Below are 21,312 nucleotides of genomic sequence, written 5' to 3' on the forward strand. Positions count from 1 at the left end.
AAGGCTCTGGAAGAAATAATTGAAAGGAGAATAAGTAACTTGGAAAATTTTAGCCAGGTAATAGACTGTGAACATTTTAAAATACTAAACAGAAATCAATGACTCCTGGGGGCAAGTCACTTAACCCTCATTGCCCTGAAAAAAACTTATCAGAGAAACTTGCTGCAAATTGCACTTTCACCCCCAATTTCCCGTTTCTCTTTTCACTTTAGTTGCATTGGTTTTGTTTGCTAAACAAGAACAATTGTTAAATTACAATAATTAAATTAACAATTGTTAAACTTAAAACTTTTTAATTTTTTTTTTTTAGTGAGGCAATTGGGGTTAAGTGACTTGCCCAGGGTCACACAGCTAGTAAGTGTTAAGTGTCTGAGGTCAAATTTGAACTCAGATACTCCTGACTCCAGGGCCGGTGCTCTATCCACTGTGCCACCTAGCTGCCCCAAAACTTTTTAATTTTTTGTAATCAAAATTGTTTCTTTTACCTCTTACAAATCTCTCTATCTCTTGTTTGGGCTGTAATTCTTCTCCATCCATAAATCTTACAGGTTATTTCTTCTATGCTCCTCTACTTGTGAAAAAAAAACAACCAAACTGCAAAGAGAAACAACTTTGAAAGACTTTTAAAACACAATTACCAGGGGCAACTAGGTGGTGCAGTGGATAAAGCACGGGCCCTGGAGTCAGGAGTACCTGGGTTCAAATTCGGCCTCAGACACTTGACACTTACTAGTTGTGTGACCCTGGGCAAGTCACTTAACCCCAATTGCCTCCCCAAAAAGAAAAAAGAAACACAAAAAAACCCAATTAAAAAACCCAATTACCCTCCATCATGATTCCGGAGGACCAATAATAGAGCATATTGCTTACTTGACAGAGAGGTGATAGACTCAAGACACAAAATGAGACATATATTCTTAGACATTGTTAATATGGGCATTTGTGTTGTTTAATTATGCTTATTTATTACAAGTTTTTCTTTCCTCTCTTTTAATGGGGGGGGGCAATAATAATGCAAAGAAAGGGGGCCATTGAAATTTTTTTTAATGCATAGAAGGTATTTGATTGCTTACTACCTCGGGGAGAGGGGAGGGGAGGGAGGGAAAAAAATTGGAACTCAAAACCATAAATAAAAATGTTTATTACTTTAAAAAATTCATAGAAGGAAGTCCAAAAGGAAGCACAGGAAAGAAGGACTGTTTTGAAAGTGACATGAAATTATTATATACTTTTAAAAAAATTAAAGTGCTACAAAATGGATAGTTACAGTTTTATTATCATCCGCTTTTTGTCTTCTGATATGTATACAGAAATGCTCTTTTCTGGTATCTGAGTTTGTGTGTATATATACATATCTGTATACACATGTGTATAGATATATATAGATATGTATACACATATCTATATATATAATTTTAAAGAGAATATGGGGGGCAGCTAGGTGGCACAGTGGATAAAGTACCAGCACTAGATTCAGGAGGACCTGAGTTCATATCTGGCCTCAGATACTTGACACTTACTAGCTGTGTGACCCTGGGCAAGTCACTTAACCCTCATTGCACCCCCCAAAAAATAAAAATAAAGAGAATATGACTCTTACCTACCTCTAGGCTGCAATATTGAATATTCCCACAGAATGGCAGCAAGTTTTGATCCCTTAACTACAGTAATGTGACCTTAGTTACCCTTTCAAAAGGCAGAATTGCACCCCAGAGTTCCCCACCAAGGGTTTTGACCCTTGGAGGGATGCAAGGGAGGAAAGAGTTCTAAAGGTTGGGTATATGTGATGCTCTAGGCAGGTCTTATGCAGATTTCCATGAGAATCAGTTACTGGTCCTGGGATAAGGGAGCATTTCTCCCTGGAACCTGGCTGGTCACTGACTCAACCTGCCCTTTCCCATACCCCTAAACCACAGAGCAACATATGACGTACTATAGGATAGAAGGTCTCTCATACCCCGTGTGACCGAGCTTGAATCTTGCAGGTGATGGGAGGAGGAGTCATGCACAGCAACTCCCTCCCCATTTGTCTCTGAGGGAGCTCTTATGGGCAAATAACCATGGTCTCAGTGCTGGATGCCCCACTTCTCTCCTTTTCCACAGAGCTGGACAAATCAGGGCAGGAGAGCTTCCCGGCCTCCTTAGTCACACAACCAGTATTCAGAGAGGATTTGGGGTTTAGGTTGGAGTGGTCATGATGCTTATTTCTGGATTAGCAAAAAAAGTTACTGTGTTCCACCCTGCTACTACCTTGATGTATGACATTGGGCAAATGTCTTGCTTTCTCTTCCTCAGTTTTCCTCTCTCTGTAAAACTAGGGTCTGGTACTAGTGGCCTCCAAGGTACCTTCTGGCTTCAGTAGCATCCCAAAATTCTCTTGCCTTTCAGGGGCAAGTGTCATACACACCTAGCACCACTAGATGGTGCCAGAGACCACCCCTTGCCTCCTTCTCTCTCCTTGGCCAAATGAGCAAATGATGCTTCCCCAACTTTTTTTTGTTTTGTTTTGTTTTTGGCAAGGCAAAGGGGGTTAAGTGACTTGCCAAGGGTCACACAGCTAGTAAATGTCAAGTGTCTGAGGCCACATTTGAACTCAGGTCCTCCTGAATCCAGGGCCAGTGCTTTATGCACTGCGCCACCTAGCTGCCCCCCTTCCCCAACTTTAAAAAAAGCCATTGTTTGTTGGGAGGATGGCTGACCAGGGAGTTTCTGGGCTGGTGCAATGAAATCCCCACACTGCTTTAGTCTGTAACTTCCCCAAGGGCAAGCACTGGCTTATCTTGGGCCATACCTAATCTAGGCTAGTCTGCACAAGTGGCTATAGCTTGATATATGGAAAGGGCCTAGGGCAGAGGTTCAGGGCACCTGGGTTCTAGTTCTAGCTTTGCTACCAACTCTTGAGTGTCCATGACTTCACTAGGCCTTGATTTTCTCATCTGTTAAACAGTTAACCACTATTACTCTTCCTTTAGAATCAAAGATCAGATTTACATGTGATGAGGCAAGGGCAAAGTTTAAGTGCAAACCATTTATTTATCGCAAGGCACCAGTTCTGGGCTGGATCCTGCTCTATCTTCCTGGGATTGGTCCTCTAAACACCTAACTCATCCTGTGTCAGCAACAGCCTCCAGAAAGAGCTAAAGAAAGGGGGTGGAGAGGGTTTCCCAGGCCGTTTGTTGGTATCATCAGATAGCTGCAAAGAAGTCATTCAGTTTTGCTACTGCTAATAACCTCCTGATCCGGAGCTATGGAATCAGTGAGTGTTTCATCTTGCTGCCTAGTGGTGATGGGGAGCCCAGTTGCCAACCCCAGATTCCCAATCCTTGTTTCTTCTGTATTCTCCCCCTCAGCCTGTGGGAGATTTCCAAATCCATTTCCTCAGCCCTAACTTCAGGGGAAGAAGGATACAGGCTGGAGGTAAGGTGAGAGGGGTAAAGCGGACAGCTCTAGGTTCTAGCAGATCAGCTAAGAAGTCCAGGGTCTCCCCTGTCCTTCCATATGCATATACCATTGGGGAGATACTAGAGCATTGAGACGAAAGTAATGTGTCTGTGACCTTGAAAGAGAGATTCTTGGGGCCTCGGTTCCTGCCTACCCTCAGTGAAAAATGAGCCACCAACTGGCTAGTAGTTCCCTTGCCTTAGCACCTTTGGGGAGAGGGAGAATGGTTTGCTGTTGCTTTGGGGAAGAGGGATGGGGAATCACAGTGGTAACAGCCCTGATTTTGACTCAAAAAAGGAAACACCAAAATGAACAGCAGCAATCTCTCCACTGGACCTAGGGAACCCCCAGTTTCTTCCAGCTCCTCCTGGCTCCTGGCTGGAGATGCTTGTGTCTCCTCTGCTTGTGGAGGCTCATTCATTGATCCATAGACAAACCCTGAGAGATGGGAGGGAGAGAGGGAGGAGAAACCAAAAGAAAAAAAGAGAGAGAGAGAGAGAGAGAGAAATACAGAAACATAGAGAGACAGACATAGAAACAGAAAAAAAAATAGACAGGAAAAGTGAAACAAAGACAAGTAAAGGCCCATATATAAAACTTTGATGCCCTAGAAGGCAGGAGGATCTTGGATACAGAACCAGTTCTCCTCCTCCCTTCCTCCCTCTTCCCAGTCAGTGCTTGCTTACCCCTCAGCACTAGAGCTCATCGTGAGAAGTGGAATGGAAGCTGTGTCCGCTGCTGCCCACCCTGTCCAGCCTCGGGTCCCTCAGGGTCTTTCGAGAGCCGCTCCACCCAGTGGCCCGAGTGTCATCATCCCAGATGGTGGATGTCTCTGTGTCGCTCAGCCACTGAGCATCCCCTGCATAGTGGGTGGGGAAAGCGAGCAGCGGCCTCACAGCAAAGGCTCGTAGGTCCCGGGGAGAGAAGTGCTTCTTGTAGTCTTCACTGCAGGGAAGGGAAGAGGCAGCAAGGAAGCTCGATGTGAGGCTTCCCTTCTGAAGCCTGGGTCTGAACCCAGGAGGAAAATGCCAACAGAGCAGAGCTTGAGGAGCCCTAGGGCAAAGCGTATTAGCCCCATTTCCACCCCCGCCCCTGAGCCTGAGCCTCACTTTGGGTGCCGGTCATACATGATGGGCAGGAACTCATCCACAGGCAGCATCCTGCCCAGAGGCTGGGCCTCCAGCAGCTTACGAGCCCCGCTTAGGGACAGAGTGTAGGCCAAAGTCCAGTAGGAATAGTTGGCCACCACAAGGTGGCGCACTCCTTCTACAGCTGGCTCCTCCTCCCAGGTAACTTGCTTGCGCCCTAGATAACTAGAGGAGTGGGAGCGAGAGAAACCCAGAGAATTACAGAGTCCGTCGTGCCCCCCCCCCCCCCCCCCCCCCCCCCCGCCGCATCACCTCCCCACGCCAGCTAAGTCTTCCCAGCTCTGTCCAGCGCAAGCTCAGAGAGCCGCCTGGAAAGGAGAGGGCCTGACTAGTTAAAGGGACTCGTTCCAACTCAGCCCATGCAGTTTTCTGCCAGCAGAGGTCCTGAGGGTGCTGCCCCTTCCCACCTCACCTCACCCCCAGCCCCATAATTTACATCAGCTCCCAATGCAGCTGCTCCTGAGACACCTCCTCCATCAGCCGCTCCAGCCGCTGCCTGAAGCTGGCCTCGAAGCGCACATCGTCCTCAAACACCATGACCCGTTCCAGGCCCCGAGTGACCATCTGTATGCACAGGGAAGGAGGGACTCCACCCTCAGAACCTGAGGATCCCCCATGCTCATCACCTCTAACTTCACTCCCCTAAAAGTACCGCCTTCATGATATCATGGCTCTCGGGGGCAGCTAGGTGGCGCAGTGGATAGAGCACTGGCCCTGGAGTCAGGAGTACCTGACCTCAGACACTTAACACTTACTAGCTGTGTGACCCTGGGCAAGTCACTTAACCCCAATTGCCTCACTAAAAAAAAAAAAAAAAAAAGGCTGGTAGATGATATCATGGCTCCCCTACTCAGGAACCTCCAACAGACTAATAATTCAAATGCCACCTCATACAAGAAGTCTTCCCTGATCTCTTTCTTCTCTGAAACTTTAAAGCACTTTACTCCTACTTCTCATAAACTTAGTACATTCTACCTAGTTTGTCCATTTCTTATCTCCCCTACCCCATCTTAGTCTTTTTTGTACCATCCTCCTCTGGGGAAACAGGGCACCAAGTAGTTTTCTGTTAGTATGTCCCAAGGGTGCTTCACATACAAACATTTCTTAAGCACCTATTATATGCAGAGCCCTGTGCCAGGAAGTACAAAGTTTGGGTAAGTCAGGTTCCTACCCTAATAAAACTGTTGGGACACAGTGTCCCAAAAGTCTTAGTGTAGCTTTAAGACTCATGGGACACCTATAGTCCTCCAACAAAATATTAGCTCCTCAAAGGTAGGGATTTATATTCTCTCCTCTCCTCTCCTCTCCTCTCCTCTCCTCTCCTCTCCTCTCCTCTCCTCTCCTCTCCTCTCCTCTCCTCTCCTCTCCTCTCCTCTCCTCTCCTCTCCTCTCCTCTCCTCTCCTCTCCTCTCCACTTCACTCCACTCCACTCCACTCCACTCCTCTCCTCTCTCTCCAGAAAGACTAGCACAATGCCTGGCACACAGAGAGAACTTAATAAATGCTTGTTGCTTGACTCACAATAGAGGACCATAAACATGTATGATTTTCTATAATATGTATTCCAAAAAGGTTCAGAGCAAACTTTGTGAAGGAGGCACCATCTGAGTTGGATTTTAAAGGCTGGCAAAGAAGGAAAGCATCCACAGGCTCATAGGATAAGAGGATTTTGAGCTAGAAGAGACTTTGTTGCAGGAGGAAGAGCCTGAGCAGAGATGGAGGTGACAAAGCACAGGATTTGTCTGAGAGACCAAGAGTGATCTGGCTTGGCTGGGGAGTGTCTCTGCTTGAAGGGAATAAGGAGTAATATGAGGAGAGCCTGGCAAGGTAGGGTGGCTAGTATTAGATTGTGGCGGGCCTGGAATGCCATACAAGTCTGAACTGTCCTTGGTAGGGAATAGAGAAACAGCAAAGATTCTTTGGAAGTAGTATGAAGATGGAAGAATGGAGGGATGGGGTGGTGAAGCAGCAAGACCTGTTAGGATATTACTATCATAGTCTAGCTAGGTGTACTATGGTGGCATCGGTGGCAACAAGAGGAAAGGACAGATTTAGCAGATGTTATAGAGACAGTCTTCAGCCCAATGGAGGCATGCCATCGACCTGTCCTTTTATTAAAAGGTGGCATGCCCTATTAATAAATTATACTTGGAAAATGGCCACTTTTTATTTATTGGTTAAATTTCTCCCATGACAGTTGGTGGAAGTAGTGGGATATGATATAAGAATGCCACATCCCAGACCCTTATTAGAAATCTCCCTCCTCAGGAAAGCTAGGTGCTACAGTGTATAAAGCACTGGCCCTGGATTCAGGAGGACCTGAGTTCAAATCCTACCTCAGACACTTGACACTTACTAGCTGTGTAACCCTGGGCAAGTCACTGAACCCTCATTACCCTGCCCCCCCAAAAAAAAAACAAATAAAAACAACAAAAGAAATCTCCCTCCTATTTTATAGGGCCCAAGCAGAAAAATTTATCCACAAGGGGAGAGCTTTCTATTAGGGGAGCTGTGGTTGTGGACTGACTCTCTCCCTATTCATGATAGTCAGATCTTCTCCAGGAAAAGCAGGTGAATGAATAATCTTGCGTGTTGTGATTTGTAAGTTGTTTTGTGTCCTAGTTTATAAGTTTTATGTTATAAAATTTGAAATATTTGGTAGTATTTAAAACCTCAGTACATTTCCTGGACCATCCATCGTTTGTAGGGAATTAATTCATCCATCAAGGAAGATAAGGCACAGCTAGAAAGCTCAGTGGATAGAGTGTCAGGCCTAGAGTCAGTTCAAATCTGGCCTCAGACACTTACTAGCTGTGTGATCCTGGGCAAGACACCTGACCCTGTTTGTCTCAGTTCCTCATCTGTAAAATGAGCTAGAGAAGGACATGGCAAATCACTCCAACGTCTTTGCCTAGAAAACCCCAAATGGGGTCACCAAGAATTGGACATGACTGAAATGGCTCAATAACAACAGCATGGAGGCAGAATTGACAAGACTTGATAAGAGAATGGATAGGAGAGGGGAGGGGAAGGAGAAAGCCAAGGATAACTGCAAGCCTACAAACACAGGAGACTGGGGCAGCTGGGTGGCACAGTGGATAGAGTACCAGCCCTGGATTCAGGAGGACCTGAATTCAAATCTGGCCTCAGACACTTGACATTTACTAGCTGTGTGACCCTGGGCAAGTCACTTAACCCCAATTGCCTCACCAAGAAAAAGAAAAAGAAAAAAACAAACACAGGAGACTGGTAATGGTGGGGCCACAACTCCAGAGTAGGAGCAAGGTTAAAGAAAAAGGCAGTGAACATGGTTTTAGACATCTTGGCTTTGAGTTGCTGGTGGGACATCCAAGTGAAAGAATTCAGCAGGTGGCTGGAAATGTAGGTCTGAAGCTCAGAAAGAAGGTCAGTACTGACAATAGAGGTTTGAGAGTCCTCTGCATAGCTGAAACTAGGAACAAATTGTATCGGCAAAGGAGAAGGCATCAATAGAGCAAAGAGGAATTGTTGGGAGGAGGAAATGCTTTAAAAGGCTCAGGAGAGAATGAGGAGCCAATGAAGACTTTCCAAAGGAGAAAGAAAAAAACAATTAGAGAAGAATGACCAAGAGAATGTGGTGACTCTGAAGGTGGATGAGGAGAAAGAATCCAGAGGTGGTAAATTATACTAAAAAGAAGTGAAGGAGCTTGGGGCTGCAAAAGAAGCCATTAGATTTGGGGACCAGCAAGTTATTGGTGACCTCAGAGAGAACCATTTCAGTAAAGAAATGGGGACAGAGAGGGGTAGGGTAGCTAGGTGGCGAAGTGGATAGAGCACTGGCCCTGGATTCAGGAGGACCTGAGTTCAAATCCAACCTCAGACACTTGACACTTACTAGCTGTGTGACCCTGGGCAAGTCACTTAACCTCTCATTACCTTGAGAAAAAAAAATTGAGGACAGAAGCCAGACTGCAAGGGATGGACCTGGATTGGTTAGAAAGGGCACAGTAACATCCATAGACTACTTCTTTGAAAAGTGGCAGAGAAGGGAAGAGGAGAAACAGGATGGTGACTGGATAGAGCAGAAGAGTCAAGGGATAGCTTTGGAGGAATTGAAGAAATCTGAGCATATCTGTGGACAGAGAGGGAAACAGATTGAAGATGTGAGAGAGGATGGGGTATGTAGCTGCTAGTAGGGCAAGGTCCTGGAGAAGGCTGAGAAAGGTCAAAGGTAGTGGAGGAGAAGCTCTCCCTATGACTAGAGAAAGGACATTGCACGTGCAGTCGACATTTGCAAAGTTGAAATGAACACTTGGTTTCCCCAGGGCCTATATCCTCACCTCCTCCCAGATGGAGTAGTGGCTGAGGAAGCAGCCCACCTCTCCTTTGGTCAGCGTGCGGCCAGAGTAGGGGTCATAGTAGCCGGGTAGAAGGTCCACACCCAGGCTTTTGATGGTGCTGCTGTTGAGTGCACTGTAGGGAGATATGGAAGGGATTGATTTGGTTTTCAAGTCATACCCTCCCCAGACACCCATCTGGGTCCTCACATCTGAAACAGATTTCCCCATTCCCCTTTCATCACTGACTCAGAGGTCAGTTACAGCCCTTTTTCTGGATACCAGCCAGGCCAGCTCAGGCCCCAGGGTCCTCACCTGCCATCCACAGCTTCTAGTACCCGTCCAGCAATCTCCATCTCCCACAGGGAGCTTAGCATCCGTTCTCGGCGTTCAGGCCGACGGGCTAGGCTGATGACAAAAACCTTAGGAAACAGAACTAGTGGGCATCATCATCATCATCTCCCTCTCTCTCTCTCTCTCTCTCTCTCTCTCTCTCTCTCTTTCACATCTTCAATCTCTCTTCCTCAATATCAATCAATCAATAAACATTTATTAAGTGCCTACTATGTGCTGAGTTCAAGGAGACAAAAAGAGGCAAAAGATAGTCCCGGGGCAGCTAGATGGCGCAGTGGATAGAGTACCGGCCCTGGATTCAGGAGTACCTGAGTTCAAATCCGACCTCAGACACTTAGCACTTACTAGCTGTGTGACCCTGGGCAAGTCACTTAACCCCAATTGCCTCACAAACAAACAAACAAACAAAAAGATAGTCCCTACCCTGGAGGAGCTTACAAAATCCAATCTGATCTTCTGTCTACAAATATACTCAGGAATGCAGAATAGAGGCTCAAGGAAGGAGATTCATCCAAGCCCCTCCCTCCCTGACCTGGAACCCATAGGACACATACCTCATCAAACCCCATCTTGTTGGGCCTTTTCGGGGGCAGGAACACATGGGCTGAAGGCTGCATAGGAGGGCCATCCACTGTGATGGAAAGATCCACCCCCAGAATCTGGTCATGAATTTAGCCAAGTTTCTTCTAGCTCTTTGTCTCGTTAACCCCCTCTCTTCCAACCTCCCCGTACCATAGGATATCAAAATTAGAAGGCTCCTTAGAGGTCATGTAATCCAACCCTCTGATTTTATAGTAGGGGAAGTGAGCAGATTTATGTCACACAGCAGGTTAGAAGCAAAGTAGGGACTCAAACATTAGTCCTCATCTAGGACCCACAGAAACTCAGACACAGGGAGGAAGGAGTCCAAGAGAAAGCTGAGGACCCACTCTTATCTTCCATTGCAGAAAGAGTTCAGGACTAGACAATGAGTCTGGGCTCTGGTTCTAGCTCTGCCATCAAGTTAGCTTTGTGGCTCTCGGAGCATTGCTTCCTCTGGCTGGGTCTCACTCCCCTTAACTGTAAAATGATGGGGTTGGCATGGAGGACCGCTAAGATTCTTCCAACTCTGACAGCTTTAGGTACTTGCTTGGCTACTGATTGGCTTCTTGGCCCAGAGCTTTGGAGCTATTGGAATGAAAGGACATTGGAGTTCTGAGGCACTGTATTAGAAAGTCTGAGGTATTGTAGTACAGTTACAAGTGGAGGGCCAGGTACCATGGACAAGTAATGGAACCTCTCTGAGCCTCAGTTTCTTTATCTGTAAAAGGGGAGGCTTAGACAAGATGACCCCTGAGATCTCTTCTAGCTCTTGCACTACTATCCTATAATGCTGGATCCTATAACAAGGGCAAGAGGATATGGAGACAAGGGCAGCTAGGTGGCGCAGTGGATAAGGCACGGGCCCTGGATTCAGGAGGACCTGAGTTCAAATCTGCCCTCAGACACTTGACACTTACTAGCTGTGTGACCCTGGGCAAGTCATTTAATCCTCATTGCCCTGCCAAATAAAAGAGTATATGAAGACCGAGAAAGGGCCAGAACTAAAAGCCAGAGATGGGGAAGGAGAGGCAAAGCAAGGCTATGTGTGTCACTGAAGCTTCCTAGGGAAGAGAAGGCGCTACCTGCCATGGCCCAGCACTCACTCACCCAGGGCTTCCAAGATCAGATGGACAAAGTTGACTTTCTCATCCTCCAGTGTTTGGTGTGATTTGACTGGGACATTCATATACCCGAAACGATGCTGGTTGCAAATGTGAACTGAGACACCTGGAGGAGTGAGGCAAAGTAGAGAGAAGAGAATCAAAGGATCTCAAAGCACCAAAGACGGTTCTTTCCAGAGCTCTGCCTACCCTTTAGGTGGGTCTCCTCCCTAGTGGCATCCTCTCCAGTAAGCTCCCCTCCCCATAATCCCATCCTGGGCTGGTTTACCTGCTTGCCTCCTAGGGAAGACCTCAAACTCCTTTGTGACCCTACTATTCTAGAAATCTATGCTCTAATATTTTATATGACCTAAAGTTCCTTCTAGGGGGCAGCTAGGTAGCTCAGTGGATAGAGCACTGGCCCTGGATTCAGGAGGGCCTGAGTTCAAATTCGGCCTCAGACACTTGACACTTACTAGCTGTGTGACCCTGGGCAAGTCACTTAACCCTCATTGCCCCGCAAAAAAATTAAAAAATAAAGTCCCTTCTACCTCTTGTATTCTATGTTCTAAGGATCCTCCCAGCTCTCCCACCTGGTTCTAAGGTCTCTTCCTGCTCTAACACTCTAGGTTCTAGGTTCCCTTCTAGACCTAACATTCCACGATTCCCAGCCCGACTTGACACCACTCACCTGTAGCCTGGCAAGAATAGGCAAAGACGATAATGTCATCAAAGGGCCACGTATAGTTGGGATGTGGGGGATAGAAGGCCAGTTGGTCAACTCCCTTGCCCCGAAGGGCCAACAGAAAAGTAGAATGTACCATGGGCACTTGGAAACAGCCCTGACGCTGTCGATTCTTGGTAGGGAAGTAATCTGATGTACGCCGGTAATAGCCCTGAGGTGGGGCAAAGGAGACCAGGATTGTCGGAGAGTGGCTAGGCTATTCTCTCCTTGCTCTCCACTCACCCCCACCCCCCACCCCCAAATCAGGCTCCCATTGAGGACCTCACCTGCGGGGTGATCCCACACCAGAAGTTGGAGTAGTAAGTCTGTGAGTCTAGCATAGGTGCCACCACTGGTAGACCCTTCCCAACCAGGAACTTCAGGGTTTGGTTGTTGGTCAGGATGTTGTCAGTGTCTGCAAACTGGGGGTGAACAAGACAGGCTTGGTCACAGACCAGTGTGTCACTGACCCAGGTCAGTCCTTGGCAGGAGTCAGTCAAGGAGTATCCCTACAAGTTTCCCTGCTCCAGAGTAGAGTCAAAGCCTGACTGGGGGTTTCTGGTATGATGTGGAGAAGTGATATCGTGATTGGATCCAGGGATCTGGCCCAGTGGAACTAAGGAGCCTCCCTGAAATTTTGTAGGCCAATGGCCAGGATAAAGGATGGTGTGAGACTCTCTTACCAAGATATAGTCCGCTCCCCAAGCTCGGGCAAAGTCCAGGGCTTCTTGTTTTAGCTCCATGAGGAACTGGTGGCGTTCCTTGGTCCACTGTTTGGGGCTCTCTTCATCTGGGTACAACCTGGATCAAAGATCAGATCAGGCCAAAGATCAGAAACTGGGCCAGTGTCTCTGGGGAAGGGGCCTCAACCACCCCTTGGGGTGACTGACCAGGGAGTTGAAAAACCTGGATTTTGGAGTTCTAACTTTCCCACTACTCAACTGTATGGCCCTTGGGCAAGAAAGTTGTCATCCCTTTAGTTTAAGACTTTGAGTTCTATTAAAATGTAAATTCCCCTGTAAGAGACTACAGCAATCATTAGTAGTTTAATATAAATAAATTTCACTGGAGCCTGTCATGCCTTTTCATGCACTGGGTTTGGGTTAGGATGAGAGATCATTCATTCATCAAGCAGTACCTACTATATGAAAAAGCCTTGTGCAGCTGGCCCACTAAGATAAAAGTTAGGCAAGGCACACAGTCCCCCAGTCTCTTAAAATTCAGCCCACTAGGGACAGCTAGGTGGCGCAGTGGATAAAGCACTGGCCTTGGATCCAGGAGGACCTGAGTTCAAATCCAGCTTCAGACACTTGACACTTAACTAGCTGTGTGACCCTGGGCAAGTCACTTAACCCTCATTGCCCCGCAAAAAAAAAAAAATCCAGCCCACTAACCACTAAACCATCTTGCTTTCTGGGCTAAATAGATTATACTCAATGTTATTGTCTCCTTAACAATTGCTTGTTGTTGTTGATCCCATTTGGGTTTTTGGGTTTTTTTTGGCAAAGATACTTGAATGGTTTGCCATTTCTTTCTCCAGCTCATTTTCTTTCTTTATTTCTTTCTTTTTCTTTTTTTGTGGGGCAATGGGGGTTAAGTGACTTGCCCAGGTTCACACAGCTAGTAAGTGTCAAGTGTCTGAGGCCAGACTTGAACTCAGGTACTCCTGAATCCAGGGCCGGTGCTTTATCCACTGAGCCACCTAATCGCCCCCTCTCTAGCTCATTTTATAGATGAGGACTGAGACAAAGAGGGTCAAATGACTTGCTCAGGGTCACACAGCTACTAAGTCTGAGGCCAGATTTGACCTCAGGTCCTACAGACTCCAAGTCCAGGAGTTCCATCCACTGTACTAGCTCGAGGCTCTGATAATATAAACTTAGATTATAAGAACTAGACAGAGACTTAAAGGTTATCATGTCTAACTTCATGAGAAGTAAACTAAAATCCAGGGGAAATGACTCAGGGATCTTAGTGGACCACAGCTTGACGTAAGTAAACACTTTTTAACATGAGCTAGATGGAGTGAGAAAAAGAACTAGAACCAATGCTGGGAATGCCAATGTTAAACTTCTCAACTTATATTTTTGTTAGGGCTGGCCCAGCCTAAAGCCTAGCTGCTTCCACAGCTGCCTCTAGCCCAGAGCAGGCTAGAAACAGGAAGAGCCTGAGGGCTCTTCCTGTGAACTACAAGTGACATTGTCTTACACCCCTTCCCCTGGCTCCACCTTACCTTTCCAAATTCATTCCATATTATTTCCCTTCACACATGCTACATTCAGCCAAATTCTCCCAAGAGCCATTCCCTTGACTTGGTATTTTCCTTAGACTCAATATTCCGTCTCTGTATCTTCACACGGGTTGTTTGCTCTTCATACTGGAATGCATTCCCTTCTCACCTCTGCCTCTTAGAATCCTGAGCTTCCTTTGTGTCTCAGTTCAAGGGCAGCCCCAACCCACAAGTGCACGGTAGGGTTTGGGCAATGGACTTCTCGGTATAGGTCCTTCCTGATTTTTCCAGTTGTGAGTGCTCTAAATTATTTTGCTTTTTCTTATTTGATCCCCTAGTCAAATGTAAGCTACTTGAGGGCAGATGCAATAGTTTCATTTTTGTCTTTATAGTCCTAGCCTAGCATGGTGCTTACATACAAAGGGTAGGTGCTTAATGAGCAGTCCTTGAATTCAATTAATTTGAACTGAATCCCTGGATCCCCAGCCCTACCCACCTTGGCTCCCCTTCAGGTCGCCACACCACTTCAGCATAGTCCTTGCCCACAGCAGCCAACCACTCCTGAAGCATCTCTGTCGTATTGTCCACATTATGGTCTGTGGCACACCTGTGGTCAGAGCAATCAGGAAGAACGGGCAAGATTAAGTCATCTGTGATTCAGTGGGAGAGACTAGACAGCAACCTGAACTCATTTGGGGACTGAATCCCAAATCCAGTACTAGACCTTTCTAGTTTTATTCCATCTGAGTGCTAACCATCCTCAAGGTTAGGATAGCTCTGAAGAGCCCTAACCAAGGCATGAGTACAGGCATTTTGTCCCAGGGTACTGACAAAACTTTCAGTCCTTCAGCAGCATTCAAAAAATTTGGCTTATCACCTAGTTAAGAAAATAATTGTTGGGGCAGCTAGGTGGCACAGTGGATAGAGCACCGGCCCTGGAGTCAGGAGTACCTGAGTTCAAATCCAGCCTCAGACACTTAACACTTACTAGCTGTGTGGGCAAGTCACTGAACCCCAATTGCCTCACTAAAAAAAATAAAATAAAATAAAATAATTGTTGTTTAGTAGTGTCCAACTCTCCACGACCTATTTGGGCTTTTCTGGGCAAAGATACTGGAATAGTTTACCACTTCCTTCTCTTGTTCATTTTACAGATAGGAAACTGAGGCAGACAGGGTTAAGTGACTTGTCCAAGGTCACACAGCTGGTAAGTGTATGAGGCTGGATTTGAACTCAAGTCCTCTTGACTGCAGAGCCAACACTATCCATTACGCCACCTAGCTGTAGAAAAGCTATGTATAAATTGCCACAAAGTGATGTAAGCAGAATTAGGAAAACAATATACACAACTAAATAAAAAGAACAAAACAAACAGAACTGAATGCTGGTAAAATTATAATGCCCAAGTTTTGCCATGAAGAAGAGATAGAAATAGGTACCTCCAGGGGCAGCTAGGTGGCGCGGTGGATAAAGCACTGGAGTTCAAATCCAGCCTCAGACATTTTGACACTGGCTGTGACCCTGGGCAAGTCACTTAACCCTCATTGCCCCACAAAACAAAAAAACAAAACAAGACAAAAAAAAAAAGAAATAGGTACCTCCTCCCATGGTTTGCAGAGGTGAGGGGCTTTTGTGATATTTTGGTGAGTTTTGATGAACTTTTCTTTTTTTGTTACATGGTTTAGCTTCTTGGGAGGTGGGCTATAGTAGGTCTCCCAAAAGTCTTAGTGCAGGTTCAAGCTTTAATAACTTAAGCTTTAATAGCTTAAACCTCCACTAAGACTTTTCCTATATTGGGAAATGTAAGTGATATAAAATAAAAAATAAATAAAACAGGAAGCCATGAGATGATGACTTGCCCCTCTAGAGATACCCTTAAACTAGCTGGTTTGACTCTAATTCCATCCCCAGAGGAACCTCCCGAGCCTGTGCCTCACTCCTCTCCAAGTCTCCTCACTTGAAAGTCAGTTTCATGCTGTTTATCCTGGGTACAAAAATGGCAAATTATGGCTCTGAGGTCAGGCCTCCTGAGCTAACTAAATTGTGTGTAGGGGGAGGGGTAAAAACATATATAGAATCTTCATTTTTTAAATGAGGAAACTGAACCTAGAGAGGATTACTGACTTGTGCCAAGCAAGTGTTCAATGGCGAAGCCTAGATCTGACCCCACGTCATCTAAGTCCAAATCCTGGACTCTCTCCCATGCAAAACACTGCCTCCATGCAGAGATGTAGTGGAAAGAAACTTGAATTTGGGCATCAGGTCTAAGTTTCAGCTCTTCTACAAACTTAATAAGTAATCATGGGGGTAGCTAGGTGGCGTAGTGGATAGAGCACCCGCCCTGGAGTCAGGAGTACCTGAGTTCAAATCCGGCTTTAGACAATTAACACTTACTAGCTGTGTGACCCTGGGCAAGTCACTTAACCCCAATTGCCTCACTAAAAAAATAAAAAATAAAAAAATAAGTAATCATGGGAAAGTCACTTTCCCTGGATGAGACAGTTTCCCTATTTGCTACAAAAAAGGACAGTATTGCTCTTCTAGGTTGATGAGGAAAGAGTTTAAGTGGACCTCATGTTTAGTGAAAGATTTCTAAAAGTTCAAGGTAGGGGAGTTGGGGGGATGGAAGCTGGGAGGCAAGGGAGAGATTCTTGGGCTGTGAGACAGAGGGCTGGGCTCTGGTAAGGACTCTACCCCTGATTTAGTGGTAACAACCTTCAACCAATTACTCCACTTGTCTGGGACATAGTCTCCAGATCTATAACATAGGAGAGAATGACCACTCCTATCCATCTCTAGTCACAAACTCACCCAAAGTCACTGTGAAGGAGAACAAAATAGCTTTTTGAGCAATTAACAATAGATGCGCTGTGTTAAGTCGAAGGTCCCATTAGAGTTAGGGGAGGCTTTAGTCTTTCTCTGTTGGAGGGATTTTAAACAAAACCACCAGTTTTAAATGTTCCTGTCCCTTTAAAGAGCTGAGAGATGAGAGCAAACGTGTCATTCTCAGCTAGGGGTGGGGACCAACTCTCTGTGCCCAAAATTGTGGGAATTGTGGGAGACCTCATTTGGTCACCAGCCCACACCACCCCTCACCAGCCAAGGGCTGAAGGTTGAGGGGGAGGGGGAGTCAGTCATTCCACCCTGTCTAATCCAACCCTCTGTCCCTACCAGGTCTTATCCCTTCACCAGTTTCCATGGGGGAGGCCTTTGGGCTCCAGGGTGTGTTCTCTGCTACCCTGCTCAGCCTGCTTCAGGGCCTAGGATAGAAAATACCCTATGAGGGAGCCAGAGAAATTGACCCAACCCAACTGGGATTACCCTTAATCCTTTGATTCCCTTCCTTTTTATCCATGTCTCTGAGATAATAGAAGGAATGCCCCGCCACCCCCAAAGGGAAAGGTGTATGAGAAGAGAAAATATAATACACTGGTATCTGATTCGATCAGATTCCAGATTCTAAGAGATCTGGTGGCAAAGGGGTGAAATTCTCTACCAGAGCTGTCTGGACCTCAGAAGGAAAGGGGCTAGGGTCTTATTAGGGCTGAAGACGCCAGCAGTTGAGGACATCCCCCTAGCTTCAGAGTAACCCCCTTCTCCACAAGGCTAACCAAGTCCAGGTGGGAAAGGACAGACACTGAGCAAGCAGTCAGCTGTGCACCCTCCACCGCGCCAGATGAGACCACAGGTCCTGACAGAGCAAATAAGGTTGGAAGGAGAAAGAAGAGAATGAACATGCTTGTTAGGGAAAAGAGGCGGCTTGGAGGGAGGAGTGGGCATAGGGGTGGACATAAAAGAAGGGGGTAATGGCTCGGGAGGGAAAGCCAGGAAAGTGAGAGAGGAGAGGGGGTGAGGTAGAAGGAGAAAACTCCCAGAAAGGGCCGGCGAAGGGGGGCCACTGTGAGCTGGGGGCAGGGAGGCTCCCTGGGGTCTCTCACCAGAGGGCGAGGCGGGCCCGGGGGTAGTCCAGCCGCTCCAGAGCCCCGAGATAGTGCGGCAGGGAGTATCCGGCGTTGCGAGCTAGCACGGCGATGACCACAGCTGGAAGCGGGGGCTCAGAGGACCCCCAGGAGGGGCTGCCTCCGAGCAGCAGGAGCAGCAGGAGCAGAAGAGCTGAGGGAGGCGGGTGCATGGCAAAACGGGCAGAGGAGCGGCGTGGGCCCCCAGGGCTCGGAGAGCCGAGCCAGGCAGGGGGGCTGACCAGAGAGCGGAGAAAGAGCAGTGGGGAACGGGGGCTGGAAGCAAGGGGGAGGCTGGGGGCGGGACCAGGGGAGGAGTGTCTGGAGGGGAGGGGCTAGCCCCGGGACTGGGGAGACCGGTCTGCAGGGAAAGGGTTTCCCGGCCCCTCCCACCTCCAAATCTGTGGACCTCAAAGCATTTCCTCCATTTTGGGGGGACCCAAGTGTCCCAAAGAACCTGAGCCTCTGAGGAGCCGGTATCCCCGCCGGTGTTGGAGCTCAGGAGGCCCAGCCCCCCCACCCCCCAGCCTTGACCTTGGGGCGTGGCAGAGCCGATCAGGGGGATGTGGCTCCCAGAGCTGTCTGGCCGGACCCCTCCTTTCCCTCCCTCCCTTCCCCCAGGCTCCAGCCTGCAGACTTTGGATCTGGCCCGAACATCGGCATCTGGCGGGTTCCCAGAACATGATCTGAAGGGGAGGTGCGGAGCGGGCTGTGGGAATGGGGGATTCTCAGGCATAGAATTTTGGAGTCATAAGACCTTAGAATGTCAGAACTGGGAACAGGGCGTGAGGGAGAACCTTAGAGAATAGCTAGTTCAACCCCACTCGTTTTACAGATGGAGAAACTGAGGTCAACTTAATCGTGACCCCACGCAGAAGGGAAATCCAGCTGCCGTTCCTTCTGGGGCGGGGCGAGGGAGCGCGGAGATCTTTGAGCAAACTTTGCCAGGATTCCCCAGAACCCCTCTTACTCAGCCCCCCTCTGCGCCATCTCCTGGTTAAAGACTAAAAAGGCAGGAAATGAGAGAGTGGAATTTGGCAGCTCCAGGATTCCCAAGTTCTCCCTCCTCCTGTAATGGGGTAGAAGAGGGACAGGAAACGGGGTTTGCCCCTGGAGTAAGTAGACAGGGAATCCTCCACCATTCTGACAATTCACATAAGCAGGAGCATCTAGGAAAGAATGGGGGCATGGAGGAGGTTGCAGGGAGGGAGGCTGGAGGAGTAGAGGAAGGGGATAAGTGTTCATCTGACCTTTTTATTCTTCCAATTCTCCATCAAAAAGTCTTTAGTGCTCAGGTCGGATAGCGATGTCCAGGGTGCTGTGTTCTCTTTCTCATGGTGGCTCTTCTGAATTACAGGCCAGCGTCTCCCCCGAGGATAAGGACATACTGACATTGATGTCCCACCAGCACTTCAAACTGCAAGAGTTCAAAACCAAACTTTATCTTTTCCCCAAACCTCCTTTTCCTTACTTCACTCCTGATCGCCTGATCTCCCATATTTGTAACCTCGGGGTTACCTTTGATTCTTCCCTCTTCCTCACCTCTCACACATTCACCAGGTCCTGTTAATTCCATCTCCACCCTTTCTTCTCTCTCCTCATTGCAGCTCCTGATGGGAGTGGAATAGATATACTTACTTCCATTCTTTAAAGCTCAGCTTAAACAACTCCTCTTCCTGGAAGCCTTCTTTGATAGATAGACTCAGTTGGTAGCAACCTTCCTCCACTGACCTTTATTATTTAGCACTTTATTTTTGAAACCCTGCACCCTTAAAGCCACAGGTCCTGTCCCTATCACTATCTAATACACTGGTCATGCATTATTGTGTGTTCTGGTGATCTGTGTTTTATCACCCAGCTTGGATTAAGCTTGTTGAGGGCAAGAACTGAGTCTGTTTCAGCTTTGGATCTTTTCCAGGACCTCACAAAGTGCTCTATGTGCTGCAGACATTTAATAAACATTTGTTGGGGCAGCTAGGTGGCACAGTGGATAAAGCACCAGTCCTGGATTCAGGAGGACCTGAGTTCAAATCCAGCCTCAGACACTTGACACTTAACTAGCTGTGTGACCCTGGGCAAGTCACTTAACCCTCATTGCCCTGCAAAAATTAAAAAAAAAAAAACATTTGTTGATTGATTAATGTCACTTTTATCATCATCACCATAAGCTTCATAAACAATGTGCCTGGGGCAGCTAGGTGGCGCAGTGGATAAAGCACCGGCCCTGGAACTCAGGGAACTCAGGAACTCCTTACTTCTTCCTTGGCTATTCCAACAACTTGTTAATTGAATTCCTGTCCTCCACTCTCTCCTCTCTACAATATATCTTCCTAGGGCACAAGTCTAGCCATAGGATTCTCCTGTTCAATAACCTGCAATGGCTCCCTATTACCTCTAAACACCCCCTTATCCCCACACACATACACCTTTCTAGACTTGTTTCATATTACTCCCCTTTACACTCTGAATTGAAGCCAAACTGGGTTACTTACTGTTCCTAGACTTGGCATTCTCTTCTACCTTCTACTTTATTTCTTTGCACAAGCTGTCCCCTATGTTTGGAATGCCTGCCTTCCTCACTGCCAACTATTAGAATTCCTGGCTTCCTTGAAGGCACAGCTGGTGCCAGCCTCAACAGGAAGCCTTTCCTGGTCCCTTTATATGTCACTGTTTCTCTCTCCTCGGGTAATAATTAATATGCTTATTTTTATATTTTATATTTTCCCTCTAGAATGTAAGCAACCTGAGGGCAAGGATTGTTTATAATTTTGTTTTTATATTGCCAGTGTCTAGCACATAGCAGATGTCTAATGAATACTCACTGAATTGGATTGAATCGGATTGGTAACTTAGCAGCAACTTCAGTGTGGTACCCTGAAAAGAACGGTGGACTGAGAGGAAATCTTGGTTCTTCTATCCCTGGCTCTGTTCTCAACTCATTGTATATGAGTTGGGGCACTAATAGTGCCACCTCACACTGATATAGGATGTGTTGGGTTTTTTTTAATTTTGCAGGGCAATGGGGATTAAGTGACTTGCCCAGGGTCATACAGCTAGTAAGTGTCAAGTGTCTGAGGCTGGATTTGAACTCAGGTACTCCTGAATCCAGGGCTAGTGCTTTATCCACTGTGCCACCTAGCTGCCCCTAGGCTGTTTTTAAAATGTACAAATGACTTTTGATCACAAGCCCATGACATATGTAATACAAGTCTTATTATCCTTATTTCACAGATGAGGAAACTCACCCAAGATGACATCAAGTGGAAGAGCTAGAAATTGAACTCAGATCTCCTCTGCCCAAGACCAGAGTTCTTTGTGCTACCACAGTCTGATCCCCCTTCTATCAGCCTCAGTTTTCTTATCTTTAAAAATTGTTTTTAATTTTTTGGATTAAATTGTCTCCAAGTTTTCTCCTTCATTATCTTCCCCCCCAAAATTTCTAAGTTCCCTACTTCTGT

At 47.0% G+C, this 21,312-nt stretch overlaps 1 protein-coding gene across 9 annotated transcripts in view; it reads right to left on the reverse strand.

The window, feature by feature from the left end:
• Nucleotides 1–1,506: 1,506 nt before the first annotated feature.
• CERCAM (cerebral endothelial cell adhesion molecule) overlaps nt 1,507–21,312 on the reverse strand; it is a 38,371-nt gene continuing 18,565 nt past the window's right edge. For 5 of the 9 annotated variants that reach the window (XM_043990203.1, XM_043990202.1, XM_043990204.1 and 2 more), the window contains 14 exons: nt 19,397–19,464; nt 19,105–19,271; nt 14,392–14,502; nt 12,349–12,466; nt 11,953–12,087; nt 11,633–11,837; nt 10,949–11,068; nt 9,814–9,890; nt 9,221–9,327; nt 8,909–9,041; nt 5,026–5,153; nt 4,551–4,754; nt 4,128–4,386; nt 1,507–3,879 (listed from right to left, as the gene is read on the reverse strand). In XM_043990203.1, coding sequence (XP_043846138.1) covers nt 4,137–4,386; nt 4,551–4,754; nt 5,026–5,153; nt 8,909–9,041; nt 9,221–9,327; nt 9,814–9,890; nt 10,949–11,068; nt 11,633–11,837; nt 11,953–12,087; nt 12,349–12,466; nt 14,392–14,465 — 1,551 coding nt within the window. In that variant the 5' untranslated portion in view covers nt 14,466–14,502; nt 19,105–19,271; nt 19,397–19,464 and the 3' untranslated portion in view covers nt 1,507–3,879; nt 4,128–4,136. Of the gene's footprint in view, nt 3,880–4,127; nt 4,387–4,550; nt 4,755–5,025; nt 5,154–8,908; nt 9,042–9,220; nt 9,328–9,813; nt 9,891–10,948; nt 11,069–11,632; nt 11,838–11,952; nt 12,088–12,348; nt 12,467–14,391; nt 14,503–17,833; nt 18,120–19,104; nt 19,272–19,396; nt 19,465–21,312 lie in introns of those variants that run through there. The other 4 variants (XM_043990201.1, XM_043990206.1, XM_043990197.1 and 1 more) reach the window with 3 other exon arrangements.

Source organism: Dromiciops gliroides, chromosome 2 (genome assembly GCF_019393635.1).
Source record: "Dromiciops gliroides isolate mDroGli1 chromosome 2, mDroGli1.pri, whole genome shotgun sequence".
NCBI lineage: Eukaryota > Metazoa > Chordata > Mammalia > Microbiotheria > Microbiotheriidae > Dromiciops > Dromiciops gliroides.